The 18,285-nt window shown below is 42.5% G+C and overlaps 1 protein-coding gene across 1 annotated transcript in view; it reads left to right on the top strand.

Annotated features, from left to right (window-relative positions):
• Positions 1-4,662: 4,662 nt before the first annotated feature.
• Positions 4,663-18,285, top strand: part of LOC110505473 (protein phosphatase 1 regulatory subunit 14B) — a 19,676-nt gene continuing 6,053 nt past the window's right edge. Inside the window, exon 1 of the mRNA XM_021584712.2 lies at positions 4,663-5,073. Within this exon, the coding sequence (XP_021440387.1) occupies positions 4,885-5,073 (189 nt within the window). The 5' untranslated portion in view covers positions 4,663-4,884. The remainder of the gene's footprint in view (positions 5,074-18,285) is intronic.

The following is an 18,285-nucleotide window of genomic DNA, read 5'->3' as shown; positions in this document are numbered from 1 at the left end:
AATGCCGGGTGTTGAGTGTTTGTAAATTCATCTGAGTAGATAGCCAGAGTGAATTAACAATGACCATTGAGAACACACAACGACTATACCACTTAGCTAAGCTAGGAATGACATATAGTTAATATACTAGCAAGTTCAATGTATTAGTAGCCAACTAACGTTAGCTAGCTAGCTAACATACCGGTACATACTGCTGTAATGATATGCTGCGGTTCATAAAGATAGCGTAGCCAACAAATTGTCAGCCAACATTACGTGTAACTTATTTGAAAAGTAATGACTTTATTACTTTGCTCAACATTTTCTTAACATTTGTCATAATTAGTTAAAGCAATGAAATTGTATCCACTCTCGTCGGGCTGCTGCTCCATATTTTCTGCTATTTTCTTGAAATCTGAAAAAGTTGTGAAGCCACGCCCATTTTCTGATGAATTGTATTATGAGCCCTAAAATCACGGAAATAGTGTCCACTGCTTGTGTACTTCATATTTTGGTGAATTTAGTACTACATCCTGGAACTTTTAGCATACTAACTATATCCATACTATGAACAACAATAATAATGCTACATACTCAATTTACATCACAAATAGTACAGCTAATCTGGTTCGTATGAGTATTCGAACACTGCTTAGGTCTTTTACCAAATAGGGCTATCTTCTGTACACTCATACCTTGTCACAACAAAACTGATTGGCTCAAACTCATTAGGAAGGAAAGAAATTCCACAAATTAACTTTTAACAAAGCACACCTGTTAATTGAAATGCATTACAGGTGACTGACTACCTCATGAAACTGGTTGAGAGAAGGCCAAGAGTGTGCAAAGCTGTCATCAAGGCTACTTTGAAGAATCTCAAAAGTAAAATATATTTTGATTTGTTTAACACTTTTTTGGTTACTACATGATTCCATATGCGTTGTTTCATAGTTTTGATGTCTTCACTATTATTCAACTCTCCCGAGTTGTATTTGCAAAGTATTTCAAGGAACTGGAAAATCTATATCAAGCGAGTAATTTTATATTCCACAAGTATTATCAGGTTAACTGTTTTGTACAGATAATTATCAGACTGAAGTTACAAGTGCTGGTAAACACTGAAATACATTTAGTTAAAAAACTAAAATCACAAAAGTAGAGCACTTGGCACTTACTAGTCCTGTATTAGCAGACCAATAAATCAAATCAAATTGTATTTGTCACATGCGCCGAATACAACACTGACCAGGTTGCTAGGTGCACAGTGTTTCCTCCTACACATTGGTGCGGCTGGCTTCCGGTCCGCTTGGGTTGTGTTTCGGAGGAGGCATGGCTCTCGACATTCGTCTCTCCCGAGCCTGTATGGGAGTTGTAGCGATGAGACAAGACTACTAACAATTGGATACCATGAAATTGGGGAGAAAAAAAGGGGTAAAATAAATAACAATAGTGAAGTCGACTACAGTTGAAGTCTGAAGTTTTACCTTAGCAAAACTCAGTTTTTCACAATACCTGACATTTTATCCTAGTAAAAATTCCCACTAGGATCAAATGTCAGGAATTGTGAAAAACTGAGTTGAAATGTATTTGGCTAACTTCGCTATTGTTATTGTTGTCCACAATCATCTCCTTTGTCTTGATCACGTTGGCCTAGTGTGGTGTTGTCCTGGCAGTCTCTGACCTCCTCCCTATAGGCTCATTGTTCTCGGTGATCAAGCCTACACTATTGTGTCATCGGCAAACTTAATGATGGTGTTGGAGTCGTGCCTGGCCATGCAGTCATGAGTGAACAGGGAGTACAGGAGGGGACTGAGCACGCACCGCTGAGGGGCCCCTGTGTTGAGGATCAGCGGTGTATATGTGTTGTTACCTTCCCTTACCACCTGGGGGCAGTTGCAGAGGGAGGTGTTTAGTCCCAGGGTCCTTAGTTTAGTGACGAGCTTTGAGGGCACAATAGTGTTGATCGCTGAGCTGCAGTCAGTGAATATCATTCTCACATATGTGTTCCTTTTGTTCAGGTGTGAAAGGGCAGGTGGAGTGCAATAGAGATTGCATAATCTGTGGATCTGTTGAGGCGGTATGCAAATTGGTGTGGGTCTAGGATTTCTGGGATAATGGTGTTGATATAGACATCTTCAGTGCAGACATTTTTTTTACATGATGGAAGACATTAGCAGAATATGTTTAAAACCATACAAATGGCCAAATGCAGGCTACTGTGCAACTTGCAATTCAGGTAGGATGCAATTTTTAAAACTTTTTTTTTTTGTATTTATAATAATTTGTTTCATCATTATTATTATTATTATTTTATATCATTGTTATTATTGTAAGCCTATTTATGAATCTAAACCAGTTCTTTAAATTTCATTCTGTTGAGTAATTTTCGGTGGGTAAATTAGGTATTTTTAATTGTGTGCTCAGTATTTAGTTTAAAGGAAAACTCCACCCAAAAACTATCTTTTGGTATTTGTTTCATTAGTCCATTGTTGATTTGGTCCCAAAATCAAGTTTTCGAGATATATAACTTTCAAAATACAGAAATACAGCAGTTCTAATGCCTTTTGTAAAAGTTAGCCGTGGTGTGGATATTTGTCTATACTGCAGGCCTATGATATAAAGGCAGCACGCACTAGCGCTCCAACTGACTCTGACAGTTGAATTTAAGGTGAGGAAGAACATTTTAGGCCTACCAGAGTCCAATATAATGCTTATCTTTATATATTTAAAAAAATTCTGATCGAAAAATAACTTATTAGTCTCCTTCTGTCCCCCGATATATGTATAGCAAACGCAGTAGCCCATCTGACAAGAATTAAGAAATGCATGTTGCTGTCATAGCATGTCGCCAGCATATCTCTATTTCTCTCTGGGGCTAGGACTAACCTGGCTTCTCTTCTTTTATATTTATTTTTTAAATATTAATATCATACAGTGGATGCCTACGACTATAGGCCAATGCATGCAATGTCCTGTTGCATTTAGTGCTCAAATCTCTGACAGGCTATATAGCGTCAATGTTTTCATTCTCACTTTTACCAAATGGAACCTTTTTATATCCTCTAGATGGCAGTGTCAGACAGAAAATTATCCAGATCATCTGAACAATCAGTTTCTTTAGTGTATTCTGAAATAGTTGTCAGAATGTCAGTCTCATGGGCCCCTTTCATATTTATCTCATCTTCATGTCCTCTTTACATGAAGCTGATGCTGCATCGTGACTCCTGTACTGAGTCACTCCTGTACTGAGTCATGGCTGCTGCCTGAAACAAGTAATAGGGGTCCATTGTGAAAATCAATAACCTTTTAAAACACACACACTATATGTGTGTTGTTGGCAGTGTTATGAGTAACACACTATTATACCCCCAAGTCCAGCAAACTAGTAAAAACAGAAGAGCATCATATTTAACACAGACTCTGCAGTATAAAAAGAACCAATCAAGGGATAAGAGTCAAGTTGATGTGAGATCCAGCACTTATGTGAGGTGTCTCATTCCTCCCATTCTAGAATGAAGAGATGGCCAGTCCAGGTCTCCTAATTGCCCAGTTCCAGACCCAGTCCCCTTTCAGTCAGCCTGATGGGGCAGAACCGGGTATCAGTGAATTGTATGAATTAATTTGTTTGCCTGGAAAGGTGAGCTGCTAGAGGTGCTCAATAATTCGGTGTTTGTAACAGACGTTGCCTCAGCAGGGGAACACGCAACACCACGGCTGACTGATACACACTGCCGAAACAAAAAGCAGGGTCTCATTGTTATTATTGTAAAAGGATCTGTGGAAACTACAGCGTACCCTTGTTATCCCTCTAGTCTCAACTGTACTAGTTTGGCACAGAAAGAAACACGAAGTAGTTTTAATTTTGACTAATTTAGTTCCTGGTGATATTTGACCTTCTCAAATGAAATGGGTTAGTTCAGAGTCTTTATAACTGGTTTTACCCTCTGAGTGATTGTTCACAGCATTTATCTGCTCTCTCTTTTATCCATTATTGATGGAGGTGTAACTGAGGATGCCAATTTGACTTCAAGGCTTATTAAACGTACACCTGATAATAGCTGTTATAAATGATGTGGGGGCGATCTAATGAACACTGGAGGAAGTCTGGATCACCTGTCAGGGAAACGTAGGTAGGTAAGTGTGGATGAACAGAGATGGCCAAGAGTTTCCACATGCTGTGATGTAGAGATGATAAGCCACTGAGTAATACAGTAAACTCAGTGCTTGACTTGGACTGAAATACAGTAGGTTCTGGTACTCATTTTGGGTGCCGGTACCTTTTATATTTAGGTGCAGGAGCTCCACAATACTTTTGAGCTTATACAGTATTCTATAAGAGGTGCAGGACCTCAAGCAGTAGAACATTTTAGGTGCCGGTACTCAGCTCCGGTAAGCTCTTTACTCAGTCAAGCACTGAGTAAACTCCTGATTAGGGCACATTGGAAAATGTGAAACCCGCATGTGTTAGAATTTGGGACATGGATATTTTTCTGGATAACAAAATGGTTAAATAAATGTATTTATAACCACTCCGATCTTTAGTTGCCCTCTCATCCCTTTCTCAGCTTTTATCACTCTGTAATTGACCTATGCACTCCTACCTGAGAGAAAAGGATAGCACACCTAGACACACACAGAGAGAGAGGCATATTTCATTACCATCCTCCACAGGCAGCGAGGGAGGGAGGCGGGGGGGGGGGGGGGGGGGGAGACGAGTGCACATAGACAGACGGAGCAAGCAAGATAGATATGTAGGAGAGCTAGAGCAAGAGAAGAAGAAAAAGATCGAGCACACAAGAAAGACAGCAAGAGAGAGGGTGGGAGTGAGAGCACCAGAGACAGAGGGAGAGATAGAAAGAGAGAGAGAGACGGCTGTGTGTTTCCTAAGCTGTTTTACCCGAGGCCATGGCAGGCATGGCGTCGGAGCCAGTCACCCAGTCCAGGGTGATGTTCCAGTCCGCAGATAAAAAAGAGGAGCATACGCGTCGCAAACTGGGCAAGCTGACCGTCAAATACAACCGCAAGGACCTGCAGAGGAGGCTGGATATTGAGGAGTGGATCGACAATCAGCTGCACCTGCTCTTCGACTATGAGGTAGGTCGTGCACGGCTGCTGCTGGCACAGCTAGGTCCCAGGGGCTGTGTGGGTAGATTTATTACTGCATTATCAGCCTTGTAGATACACATTATCTGACCCTCATATCAGGATGACTATACATCATATTACATTATTTATATCCTTTCTGAACATCTATCACTGAATGGACATACATACAACATTCCAGAGTAACACAACATTATCTATCTAACATAAATATATTAATTGGCTAATACAATCACCCCTTTCCTTATTATAAATACTTATACACAGACAGTACTATAGTGGCACGCAGCATCTGTCCTCAAAAGATGAGAATCTACTCCCCTCTGTGACACTGGTTCAGACAGGGCAGCAAATCCCTGTTGTCTGGTCAGTTTGCAGTCTGAGACTTCTAAGAACTTGAGAGGTTTACTGCTTAGATCTCGGCAGGGAGGTTGTCTGCAGAACTGCTTATGGCCAGGATTGCACACCACAAACGGAGGGACTGGGCATTAGCATAATTGATTCCAAAGATTAGGGAGTGGGACCCCTGTGTGGAGATCGTAGGACCCCCCCGTGTCATCACTGCACTGCAATTTGGTGGGGGGAAATCCAATTATAATCAGAGGCTGCATCGATTTGCTGCGAAGTCTCTGGGGATGCCATGGCAACAGAAGACTGGCTCCCTCGTGATGAGGAAAGGCACAGAGGAGTCAGAGGGATGTCTTCAGGAGCATGGCCATCCGCCTGATAATGGAGATCATATGACAACACGGCCTGTGTTTGAAGCTGGATTGGGGAAGGACGGGGTGGAAGAGGATGATGTTTCTCATTTACTTTCCTGACTGAGGAGGGAGTTGTGTTGGGGCAGTGAGTGACTTGAATGCCTCCAACCAAAAAATTATTCTCTACTGCCAAGAAACACTGCATATGGCATACTGATGCTGTAGGGCATGAGAGAGCATCACGTGTGAGGGGTGTCCTCATTAAACTTCCTGAAAATAGCTACAGATGTAGGATCTTAATTTGATCACTCTTTTGTTGCTGATAATGGTCCTGCACAGCAGGAAATGCAAACTTGTAGTGTATTCCAGATTTAAAAAGGCTTCTAAAGTTTGTAATGTTCACTTTAAAATGTTAGATTTGATTTGTCCTACCAAAAAATGTATCAACACCTACAAAAAAAGTCAATTAATTATAATACACATAATAATTCAAAATTTCCTGTTGCTGCAGGATTCTCCTCTCGGCTCAGACTCCACATTTCCCTCAGAACAGGCCAGTGAACAGCCCGTGTGAGCTACTGTAAGCCTGGGTGATTTTAATAAAACCACTCTACTGTCAGATTGGACACACAACAATGGTTGGCGTTTTGTAAGGATTGCATTACACCTGTCTCCTAAATATAGCGATCCCATTAACTGCTTATTTCTCTAGTAATATATGCAAAGATCCCTGAAAGGCGGTGGGTTGAAATGATGCCTGAATCTCAGAAATAAGAATAGAGGATTATGGTTAAAGAATAATCTCTATGCTGCTTTACAAATGATGCTAGGTCAGTCTTGCCTGCTGCTTCAAAACCAAATCAAATAAATATGTTTAAATCAACAAAAACAAAAAAATCTTAAACAACAGGTAGGGTTTGATCTTAGTCCTGTATTTACACATTGCCTGTTTTATGGATCGTCAGAGGTAATTTCTTACAAGCGCAATGGTGACCCGTCATTCAGGGCAGAACCCCACCTGTTGCCTGTTTTGCATGTTATTTTAGCATAAATACAGTGTCTTGCGAAAGTATTCGGCCCCCTTGAACTTTGCGACCTTTTGCCACATTTCAGGCTTCAAACATAAAGATATAAAACTGTATTTGTTTGTGAAGAATCAACAACAAGTGGGACACAATCATGAAGTGGAACGACATTTATTGAATATTTCAAACTTTTTTAACAAATCAAAAACTGAAAAATTGGGCGTGCAAAATTATTCAGCCCCTTTACTTTCAGTGCAGCAAACTCTCTCCAGAAGTTCAGTGAGGATCTCTGAATGATCCAATGTTGACCTAAATGACTAATGATGATAAATACAATCCACCTGTGTGTAATCAAGTCTCCGTATAAATGCACCTGCACTGTGATAGTCTCAGAGGTCCGTCAAAAGCGCAGAGAGCATCATGAAGAACAAGGAACACACCAGGCAGGTCCGAGATACTGTTGTGAAGAAGTTTAAAGCAGGATTTGGATACAAAAAGATTTCCCAAGCTTTAAACATCCCAAGGAGCACTGTGCAAGCGATAATATTGAAATGGAAGGAGTATCAGACCACTGCAAATCTACCAAGACCTGGCCGTCCCTCTAAACTTTCAGCTCATACAAGGAGAAGACTGATCAGAGATGCTGCCAAGAGGCCCATGATCACTCTGGATGAACTGCAGAGATCTACAGCTGTGGGAGACTGTCCATAGGACAACAATCAGTCGTATATTGCACAAATCTGGCCTTTATGGAAGAGTGGCAAGAAGAAAGCCATTTCTTAAAGATATCCATAAAAAGTGTCGTTTAAAGTTTGCCACAAGCCACCTGGGAGACACACCAAACATGTGGAAGAAGGTGCTCTGGTCAGATGAAACCAAAATTGAACTTTTTGGCAACAATGCAAAACGTTATGTTTGGCGTAAAAGCAACACAGCTGAACACACCATCCCCACTGTCAAACGTGGTGGTGGCAGCATCATGGTTTGGGCCTGCTTTTCTTCAGCAGGGACAGGGAAGATGGTTAAAATTGATGGGAAGATGGCTGGAGCCAAATACAGGACCATTCTGGAAGAAAACCTGATGGAGTCTGCAAAAGACCTGAGACTGGGACGGAGATTTGTCTTCCAACAAGACAATGATCCAAAACATAAAGCAAAATCTACAATGGAATGGTTCAAAAATAAACATATCCAGGTGTTAGAATGGCCAAGTCAAAGTCCAGACCTGAATCCAATCAAGAATCTGTGGAAAGAACTGAAAACTGCTGTTCACAAATGCTCTCCATCCAACCTCACTGAGCTCGAGCTGTTTTGCAAGGAGGAATGGGAAAAAAATGTCAGTCTCTCGATGTGCAAAACTGATAGAGACATACCCCAAGCGACTTACAGCTGTAATCGCAGCAAAAGGTGGCGCTACAAAGTATTAACTTAAGGGTGCTGAATAATTTTGCACGCCCAATTTTTCAGTTTTTGATTTGTTAAAAAAGTTTGAAATATCCAATAAATGTCGTTCCACTTCATGATTGTGTCCCACTTGTTGTTGATTCTTCACAAAAAAATACAGTTTTATATCTTTATGTTTGAAGCCTGAAATGTGGCAAAAGGTCGCAAAGTTCAAGGGGGCCGAATACTTTCGCAAGGCACTGTACATCAGTTTGCAAACAATGTAAAAAAAAACATCAAAATGCCGCATACAAACAGGATCTTTTTTGCTTCTTGAGTAAGGCAGCTCCAAAATGCAGGTGTTTCAGTTTAGCTCAGTGCTTTCTGTGGTGGTGGGGCAACCAGTGGAAAATACAGGGCGTAAGGGTTGGTAATGTTCTCTAGTTGCGCTGTGATTGGCTCAGTTTTCTGTCATTCATGGGGACACTACGTCACCGCAAAATCTACAGGGAGAGCTAAAAAAATTGAAGCCCCTTGGGTGCTGCCTTATTGTAGATTTACATTAGAAGTGCCCATCCAAGAAGGGCCAAGGTCCTTGGCCACAGATAAAATTACGTCAAATCACATTACATCATCATAAATTAAGTTGACAATTTACTGACAAATCCTTTTCAATCCTTGTAATACAGAGAAAATTATATATAAAACGTTTCAGTGCTCTTCGACCATTGGACATAAACATTAGACAACAAGTTGGAAATTGCAAATTTAACAAAGCAATCACTAGCCTGCTATTCAGTAGAGAGGGTGTGTGGTCCAAGTCTAGGTTTAAGGGTCTCTTTTCCAAGCTTAAAAGGATAAACACTCGCATGCAACACCATGGGCCAGAAAAGGTTGAATACTTGGCCATAATGTCAATCCAGCATGACTTCTGCCGCGTTCAATACAACTGGAAAATCTCAGACTTGTGAGTTCAAGATAACTGGGAACTCAGAAAAAAACGAGCTCCGACTGGGAAAATATGTTTTGAACAATCATCCAACTCAGAATTCCAAATTGAGAACTCAGGCCTCTTTCTAAAGCTCCGACCTGAAGATCACTGACGGCATGATTCAACCGTTTTATTTTCGAGTTTCCAGTTGTCTTGAAAGCACCATAAATCCAGAGAATGCCAGACTTTGATGACAAAGTTTGATAACAAAATGTGCCCACAAAAAGGACCACAGCGCCACTTTCTTGTTCAAATGAGCACAGCACAACAAGGTGAGTCCAAAAATGTATAATATGCTGCTGCATAAATTATGTATTATTCCAGCAAGATATGTATACTGTAGCTAAGAAAGTAATATTAAGTGTATGTTGTGTAGTAAGCTATTAGTAGCCCATGTGCCTCGACCTAATAGTTTGGTCCCTTTCCCCCTCATAATTTAGCCTACTGTTCTGACTTGGTGGTGCACATGTAGCCTATAGCCTGTTTTAGAGAAAAGTCACTATCAAATATTGTAAGAGCTTTCATTGTCTGCTTATATAATCCCTTTATTTATCCTACGGTTCTGACTTGGTGTACAGGGAGAATACTGTAAGAACGGTCCATGTTCTGAATTCTGTCGCTGTACATTTCAAAAGTACTGAATACATAGTTACATTGACAACATCCGTCTTATCTCACTCATTGTCTTAATCGAAATTATGGATTGCCTCTTATCCGCTCTCGTTCCCTTATGCCATAGTTGGTACATCTCAATTGTCAGTAGAAACAACATTTGTTTAAGCAAGTCAGCCATATCAGCAATTTTTTTTTACAGGCAGTAAATGAGGCTGAATGAACTGTTTCGCTGCCAGACAAGGCTTCGCTGATAGCTAGGTATATTAGTGGTAAGGATTCACTCCATGGTGCTGAAAAGAAAACTCTGGGATGGCTTTATGTAGGTTCTAACAGTTTGTGGGCACCATTATAGTGCAATTAATGTATTGTTTATTGTGTTGCGTTGTGTATCGGTCTTGCTGACATGCAGAAAATTGGGGGAGTTTTCCCCACCAAGATGTACATGCTAAAATCAGCACTGTATAACGTCCCGCTTCTTGAAAGCGGCAGCTCTAGCCTTTAGCTTAGTGTGGATGTTGCCCGTAATCCATGGCTTCTTGGGATATGTACAGTACCAGGCAAAAGCTTTAGAACACCTACTCATTCAGGTTTTTCTTTATTTTTACTATTTTCTACATTGTAGAATAATAGCGAAGACATCAAAGCTATAAAATAACACATATGGAATCATGTAGTAACCAAAAAAGTGTTAAACAAATCAAAATATATTTTATATTTGAGATTATTAAAATAGCCACCCTTTGCCTCGATGACAGCTTTACATACTCTTGGCATTCTCTCAACCAACTTCATGAGGTAGTCACCTGGAATGCATTTCAATTAACAAGTGTGCCTTCTTAAAAGTTAATTTGAAGAAATTCTTTCCCTCTTAATGCATTTGAGCCAATCAGTTGTGTTGTGACAAGGTAGGTGTGGTATACAGAAGATAGTCTTATTTGGTAAAAGACCAAGTCCATGTTATGGCAAGAACAGCTCAAATAAGCAAAGAGAAATGACCGTCCTTCATTACTTGAAGCCTTGTGTAGTCTTAACATTCTGTATACTCCCCTTGTCCTAAGGGTAAAAAGTGACCCTCCTTCACTAAACCCATAAAATGAAGCAGCTTAATTGAATTTTAAACCCCAAATATATTTTGCATGAAGAAATAACCTGTCATTCATCACAAACTTTGTGAATATCTGGGTTTTCCCTCTTCACAATGCAGAAAGACTGCATTTAATCAGTGGACACCACTCCTTTTTATAACAACACACCTGTCATAATTGTTTTCTTTACTAAAGTAGAGGTCTATTATTATTATTATTATTATTATTGCTAAAGGTACTGCATAGGTGTAAACATACATTTTTTAGCAAGAGATGGCACTTGTATAGCCTAAGTAGTTTTGAATGCATTTTATTGAAGGGAAACAATAACCGTCTTACTTTTTTGGCATATTCTTTTGATATATTCTTATATACTGTAGAATGAGGACTTCAACAACAAAATATGAGTCTTCTCCCATTTTTTGAACCATTGCCCCCACCCACAAAGTGTATAAACAACAACAATAAATACGAACATAAGACAATAGATACAAAACAAAAATGTGAACAACATGAATCAATCAACTCTAATTAGCACATGTAGGACTATTGGCATCTCCTCCTCTTGCCTGCCCCAGCTGCAGCCTCAGGTGGATCAGGACAAGATTCGGGCCCCTGAACAGCTTTCAGGCGCTGCAGAGGCTGCTGTGCGGGGGAGGCGCTCCCTTCTTTGAATGTGTGGGGTTACAAGTGCCTTTCCCAGTTGCTCCAGGAACACCCTCCTCTTGTTCCGCTCATCAGGCATCGAGGTAGGGTGGACATTCTAACTCAGGCGAGCAGAACCCAGTTAGAATATGGTTCCAGAACTATTTATAATTTGCATAGGGTTTGATATTATTGTCATACTATTATCATGATAATTATGTACAGTAGATATTTTACATTTTAGTCATTTAGCAGACACTCACTTACAGTAGTGAGTGCATACATTTTCTTTCTGGTCTCCCGTGGGAATCAAACCCACAACCCCAGCGTAGCAAGCGCAACTAAGCTACTCAGGACATGTCATCAGTACGCTAATAGTAGACTAGTAGACAGTACACTAATGTTATTGTGTTTGAGTTCTTGACTGTGCTAATTTGTCTGTGGGAATCCCTGAGAGAGAAGGCCCTTTATGACTGAAGGATGTTGCACGTAATGGGATCCCTGCATGATTGATGGAATGATAACAGATACAGTAGCAGTAGTAGCAACTCCTTTGTCATTGTGGTTATGGGGCCTGCCATATGAAACAGGCCTGTTGTCTGGTAGGTACAGTCTTTGTGGGTTTGTAATCCTGTATGGATAAAACAGTATGACTAGGACAAGCAGGGTTTCCTGGACAGGTCACGCAGTCAAGAAAAAACTCCTGCCCTAAGTATCTCTTTATAGGATTTGAGGTGCTCATGTCTTAATGTCAGATTTCAGTGGTGACTAGACAAACTCCAGTCTATCTGAGAAGGATAAGTTGTTTGGTAGACACCACCCATTGGTGTGGCAGGAGGAGACATGGTTGGTCCATGTGCGTTGACTAATGGGATGAATTTTGCATGAACTCAGAGGAATGCAGGTTAGGCTGTGGTTGGATACTCTGACTCTTCCGTGTGGAAGTATTTAGTGGTCAGCCCCCTGTGTCAAGAGCTGAATTATTTAGTGACATCTCTAATTTATACAAGTAGCTTATTGGTTGGGTATTGAGTGGCAGTGGCAGTGGCACTGGACCACGTTGATGACTTCACACCTTTTAGGAAAATAGTCTCAAATCGTAGAGGTGTGAAAAACACCAAGAGTAGGAAAAACTTCCTTAATATCCTTACTCAATAGAAATATACTTCAGACTGCAGTTATGTCATTATCTGTTGATGTGCCCTTGAGCAAGGCACTTAAGCCTAATAGCTCCTGTAAAGGGATAAGAGCATCTGCTAAATTACTAAAATGTAAATGTAATTATTAATTTACAAATGTAAAGCAATATGCCTCTCGTTTCAATGGATATAGTACTAAATGCGTGATGCCTCTTTAACTTGTTACAGCCATTAGCCAGACCCTGGTGAGGACGATGAGATGAGCTTCCCCGAGACGGTTTCTGACAGTTTGTGCAGAAACTCTTCGGTTGTGCAAACCCACAGTTTCATCAGCTGCCCGGTTGGTGGTCTCAGACGATCTCGCAGGTGAAGAAGCCAGCTGTGGAGGTCCTAGGCTGGCGTGGTTACATGTGGTCTGTGGTCATTTGGCCGGTTGGATGTGCTAACAAATTCTCTAAAACGACGTTGGAGGTGGCTTATGGTATAGAAATTAATATTTAATTCTCTGGCAAAAGCTCTGGTGGAAATTTCTGCAATCCCCATGCCAATTGCACGCTCCCTCAAAACTTCAGGCATCTGTGGCATTGTGTTGTGTGACAAAACTGCACATTTTAGAGTGGCCTTTTAATTGTCCACATCACAAGGTGCACCAGTGTGATGATCATGCTGTTTAATCAGCTTCTTGATATGCCACACCTGTCAGGTGGATGGATTATCTTGGTAAAGGAGAAATGCTCACTAACAGGGATGTAAACAAATGTGTGCACAAAATGTGAGAGAAATAAGCTATTTGTGCATATGGAAAAATACTGGAAACGTTTATTTAGTCTCATGAAACACTTCTAACGTTTATATTTTTGTTCAGTATAATAAGACTGATTGGTTTAGGAACATCGGTTTGTTATGTGGTCAGAGTGTTTTAGGGATCCAAGCAAAGTGGAGAATGTAGCTTCTCTATCATACTGCATAATCACCATGTACTTATTGTAAATGCATCAATCTACAATGCCTCAGCAGTTGGCTGCTATGATATGATTTCTGTCTTGTCATGTCAATGTTGAATATAAATGGTTATGAACCCCAAATTCCAATCAAATTTCAATTGAACTCTACCTAAAGGCAATGTAGTTTTAGGCTCTGCTGGCATGGATACAACTGGTCCCTTGGATACAGGAGCATCTTATCCTAACAAAATCCCTCAACATAAAATGGTTAATTAAGATTGCAGTTCTAATCCATGTTGCAGTTAAAAAATGATGCTCCTCTAAAGAACCACTTTCATATTCATGTGTTAAAAAAATGAATGCCAACATTCATTTTAATGTTAATTTACATTTTAGTAATTTAATTTTAACTTCAAAAGTGCTGTCGAGACATTTTCATTTTTTTTTTCATAAAATAAAATCACACAAATGAAAAGCATTCAACCCCACACAATATAAACATTGAAGAGCTACTACAAAAGGTTACAAAGGCTTTCTCATGACAATAACAAACGCATACACTTTTTCTCCCACTGAATTTTCGAAACTTTTATTGATATTCTGTGGTGCTGTGCATTGCCCTGCAGTCTTAAGCCAGAGTCAGACAGAGAGAGGATCACTGGATCAGTGGTTCGCTGGCCCAGCACAGCCCAGCAGGGCCCTGCACCCGTGGAATAATGCCAATATGCAGAATCCCAAACAGTCAGACCTGGCATCATTTATCAATTAGAGGGACACACAGGGGACTCTGGACTGGGCTGTTGATCTCTTCCGTTCCGCCACTCAGCACTAGACTCATTGATTAGTGCTCTCCTCATCCAGAGATCTGCCATCTTCAACAGACCTGCCATTAAACCCCCAACTGGAAAATTCTCTTTTTAAGGGCTTTTCAAATCTAAAACTACACCTGCTGACTCCAGATATTTCCCAGCTCAGTCTTCCATGGCCAGAAGTGAGGCATCATCATATCCTGTCAGTAAATGGTATTCAAAGGGCAATATCAGCCAGTATATAGATTGATTACTATTACCTTAGTATTTGTTTTAGATTAGCGGAGTCATTTTGGTGTGGATGTGGTTTTGCAATGTTTCTCAAAGATGGCAGACACTCATCTATATCTAGGGGCTGTAACTGACATTGGTAGGAGTTAAGTGGATTCATATGAAATCTGTTAACACGGTCTACTAAATTCATTAGATAATTAGATTTCCAGGTAAGTGTCAGTTTACAACAAATGACCACATATCACACAGTAAGGGGTTATTCTTAAACACACCCAGAATATTTACCCCAGGTCTAGACTAATCTGCACAGGATATTTGCCATATAAATAAATTAGCCCAGAATAAGGAAGCAGAAACACTGCTAATTTCATATTTTAAAAAATTAAACGGAGGAATTCTTACTCTAATGGTTGAGCAAAATGCCAGCTGGGTAAATCATCCGTGAAATCAGATGGAAGTTGCCTTTCCTCCTGCCCCTGGTCAAAATATGTAAATTCATTAGTCCATAGTCTATGGGTTTCACTTGACTGGGAATACAGATATACCTTTAAAAAAAGGTAGGGGCGTGGATCAGAAAACCAGTCAGCATCTGGTCTGGCCACCACACGTCTCCTTCGCATAGACTTGATCAGGCTGTTGATTGTGGCCTGTGGAATGTTGTCCCACTCCTCATCAATGGCTGTGCGAAGTTGCTGGTTATTGGCGGGAAATAGAACACGCTGTCGTACACGTCGATCCAGAGCATCCCAAACATGTTCAACGGGTGATATGTCTGGTGAGTATGCAGGCCATGAAAGAACTGGGACATTTTCAGTTTCCAGGAATTGTGCACAGATCCTTGTGACATGGGGCCGTGCATTATCATGCTGAAACATGAGGTGATGGCGGTGGATGAATGGCACGACAATGGGTCTCAGCATCTCGTTCAAATTTCCATCGATAAAATGCATTGTCTTTGTTGTCCGTAGCTTATGCCTGCCAATAACATTACCCCACTGCCACCATGGGGCACTCTGTTCACAACATTGACATAAGCAATCCACTCGCTCACACAACGCCATCTGCCAGTGTCACGTCCTGACCTTAGTTCCTTTGTATGTTTCTATTTTAGGTTGGTCAGGGCATGAGTTGGGGTGGGCATTCTATTTTGTTCTTGTGTTTATATTTCTATGTGTTTGGCCTGGTATGGTTCCCAATCAGAGGCAGCTGTCAATCGTTGTCTCTGATTGAGAACCATACTTAGGAAGCCTGTTTTCCCACTCTTGTTGGTGGGTGGTTATCTCCCGTTTCAGTGTTTTTCACCATTCGGGACTGTTTCGTTTTTTCTTTATTCGCTTGATCGTTTGTTTCCCGTGTTCAGTGTAATAAATATGACGAACACTTACCACGCTGCATATTGGTCCAATATTTCCTACTCCTCCTCCTCAGAAGAAGACGACAACCGTTACAGAACCACCTACCACAACCGGACCAAGCAGCGTGGAAACCAGGAGCAGAGGGTTCTGGACTCCTGGACTTGGGAGGAGATTTTGGACGCAGGCTGGGGAATATCGCTGCCCCAGGAAAGAGCTGGAGGCAGCTAAAGCCGAGCGGCGGTGTTATGAGGAGTTAGCACGGCAGCGCAACAGGGACGGGAGGCAGCCCCAAACATTTCTTGGGGGGTGGCAGACGGGGAGTGTGGCTAAGTCAGGTAGGAGACCTGAGCCAACTCCCCGTGCTTACCGTGGCGAGTGGTGGACCGGGCAGGCACCGTGTTATGCCGTGAGGCGCACAGTGTCACCAGTGTGCAGGCATAGCCAGGTGCGCTACATCGCAGCTCCTCGTATCGGCTGGGCTAGAGTGGGCATCGAGCCAGGAGCAATGAAGCCGGCTCAGCGCATCTGGTCTCCAGTGCGTCTCCTCGGCCCGGGTTATATGGCACCAGCCCTACGCACAGTGTCCCCGGTTCGCCAGCACAGCCCAGTGCCGCCTGTTCCACTCCACCGCACTTGCCTGGCTACGGGGAGTATCCAGCCAGGACAGGTTGTGCAGGCTCGGTGCTCGAGGCCTCCAGTGCGCCTCAAAGGTCCGGTCCATCCAGTGCCTCCTCCATGCACCAGGCCTCCGGTGGCAGCCCCATGCACCAGGCTGTCTCTCCGTCTCCTCGCTCCAGGTGCTCCCTCCTGTCCAGCGCTTCCAGAGTCTCCCTCCTGTCCAGTGCTTCCAGAGTCTCCCTCCTGTCCAGCGCTTCCAGAGTCTCCCTCCTGTCCAGCGCTTCCAGAGTCTCCCTCCTGTCCAGCGCTTCCAGAGTCTCCCTCCTGTCCAGCGCTTCCAGAGTCTCCCTCCTGTCCAGCGCTTCCAGAGTCTCCCTCCTGTCCAGCGCTTCCAGAGTCTCCCTCCTGTCCAGTGCTTCCAGAGTCTCCCTCCTGTCCAGCGCTTCCAGAGCCGCCCGTCAGTCAGGAGATGCCGGAGCCGCCCGTCAGTCAGGAGATGCTGGAGCTGCCCGTCAGTCAGGAGATGCCGGAGCCGCCCGTCAGTCAGGAGCTGCCGGAGCCGCCCTTCAGTCAGGAGCTGCCGGAGTCTCCCATCGATTCGGGGCCCGCTGCAAGGGTCCCCAGTCCGAGGTCGGCGGCGAGGGATGCCGCTCCTAAGTGGGCCGAGAGTGAGGTCCACGTCCCGCGCCAGATCCGCCACTGCGGACAGATGCCCACCCAGACCCTCCCCTATGGGGTTAGGTTTTGCCACTTTTGGGGGGGGTTGGGGGGGGGTACTGTCAAGTCCTGACCTTAGTTCCTTTGTATGTTTCTATTTTAGGTTGGTTGGGGCGTGAGTTGGAGTGGGCATTCTATGTTTTGTTCTTGTGTTTATATTTCTATGTGTTTGGCCTGGTATGGTTCCCAATCAGAGGCAGCTGTCAATCGTTGTCTCTGATTGAGAACCATACTTAGGTAGCCTGTTTTCCCACTCTTGTTGGTGGGTGGTTATTTCCCGTTTCAGTGTTTTTCACCATTCGGGACTGTTTTTTTTATTTTTTATTCGCTTGTTCGTTTGTTTCCTGTGTTCAGTGTAATAAATATGACGAACACTTACCACGCTGCATATTGGTCCAATATTTCCTAGTACGCCTCAGACGATGAAGAGATTCATTACAGCCAGGTATAGTTGAAACCGGAATTTATCCATGAAGAGCACACTTCTCCAGATTGCCAGAGGCCATCAAAGGAGAGCATTTGCTGAACTGCAGATGGTTTCTGACAGTTTGTGCAGAAATTATTTGGTTGTGCAAACCCACAGTTTGGTCTCAGATGATCCCGCAGATAAAATGCCGGATGTGAAGGCCCTGGGCTGGCGTGGTTACATGTGGTCTGCGGTTCTGAGGCTGTTTGGACGTACTGCCAAATTCTCCAAAACGAAGTTGGAGGCAGCTTATGCTAGAGAAATTAACATTCAATTCTCTGGCAACAGCTCTGTTGGACATTCCTGCAGTCAGCATGCCAATTACATGCTCCCTCAACTCTTCAGACATCTGTGGCATTGTATTGTGTGACAAAACATTTTAGAGTGACTCTTTATTGTTCCCAGCACATGTTGTACCTGTGCAATGATCATGGAGTTTAATCAGCTTCTTGATATGCCACACCTGTCAAGTGGAT

Source organism: Oncorhynchus mykiss, chromosome 25 (genome assembly GCF_013265735.2).
Source record: "Oncorhynchus mykiss isolate Arlee chromosome 25, USDA_OmykA_1.1, whole genome shotgun sequence".
Classification (NCBI taxonomy): domain Eukaryota; kingdom Metazoa; phylum Chordata; class Actinopteri; order Salmoniformes; family Salmonidae; genus Oncorhynchus; species Oncorhynchus mykiss.
Note: the sequence above shows the minus strand (reverse complement) of the source record. Positions and strands in the feature narration are given on the sequence as shown.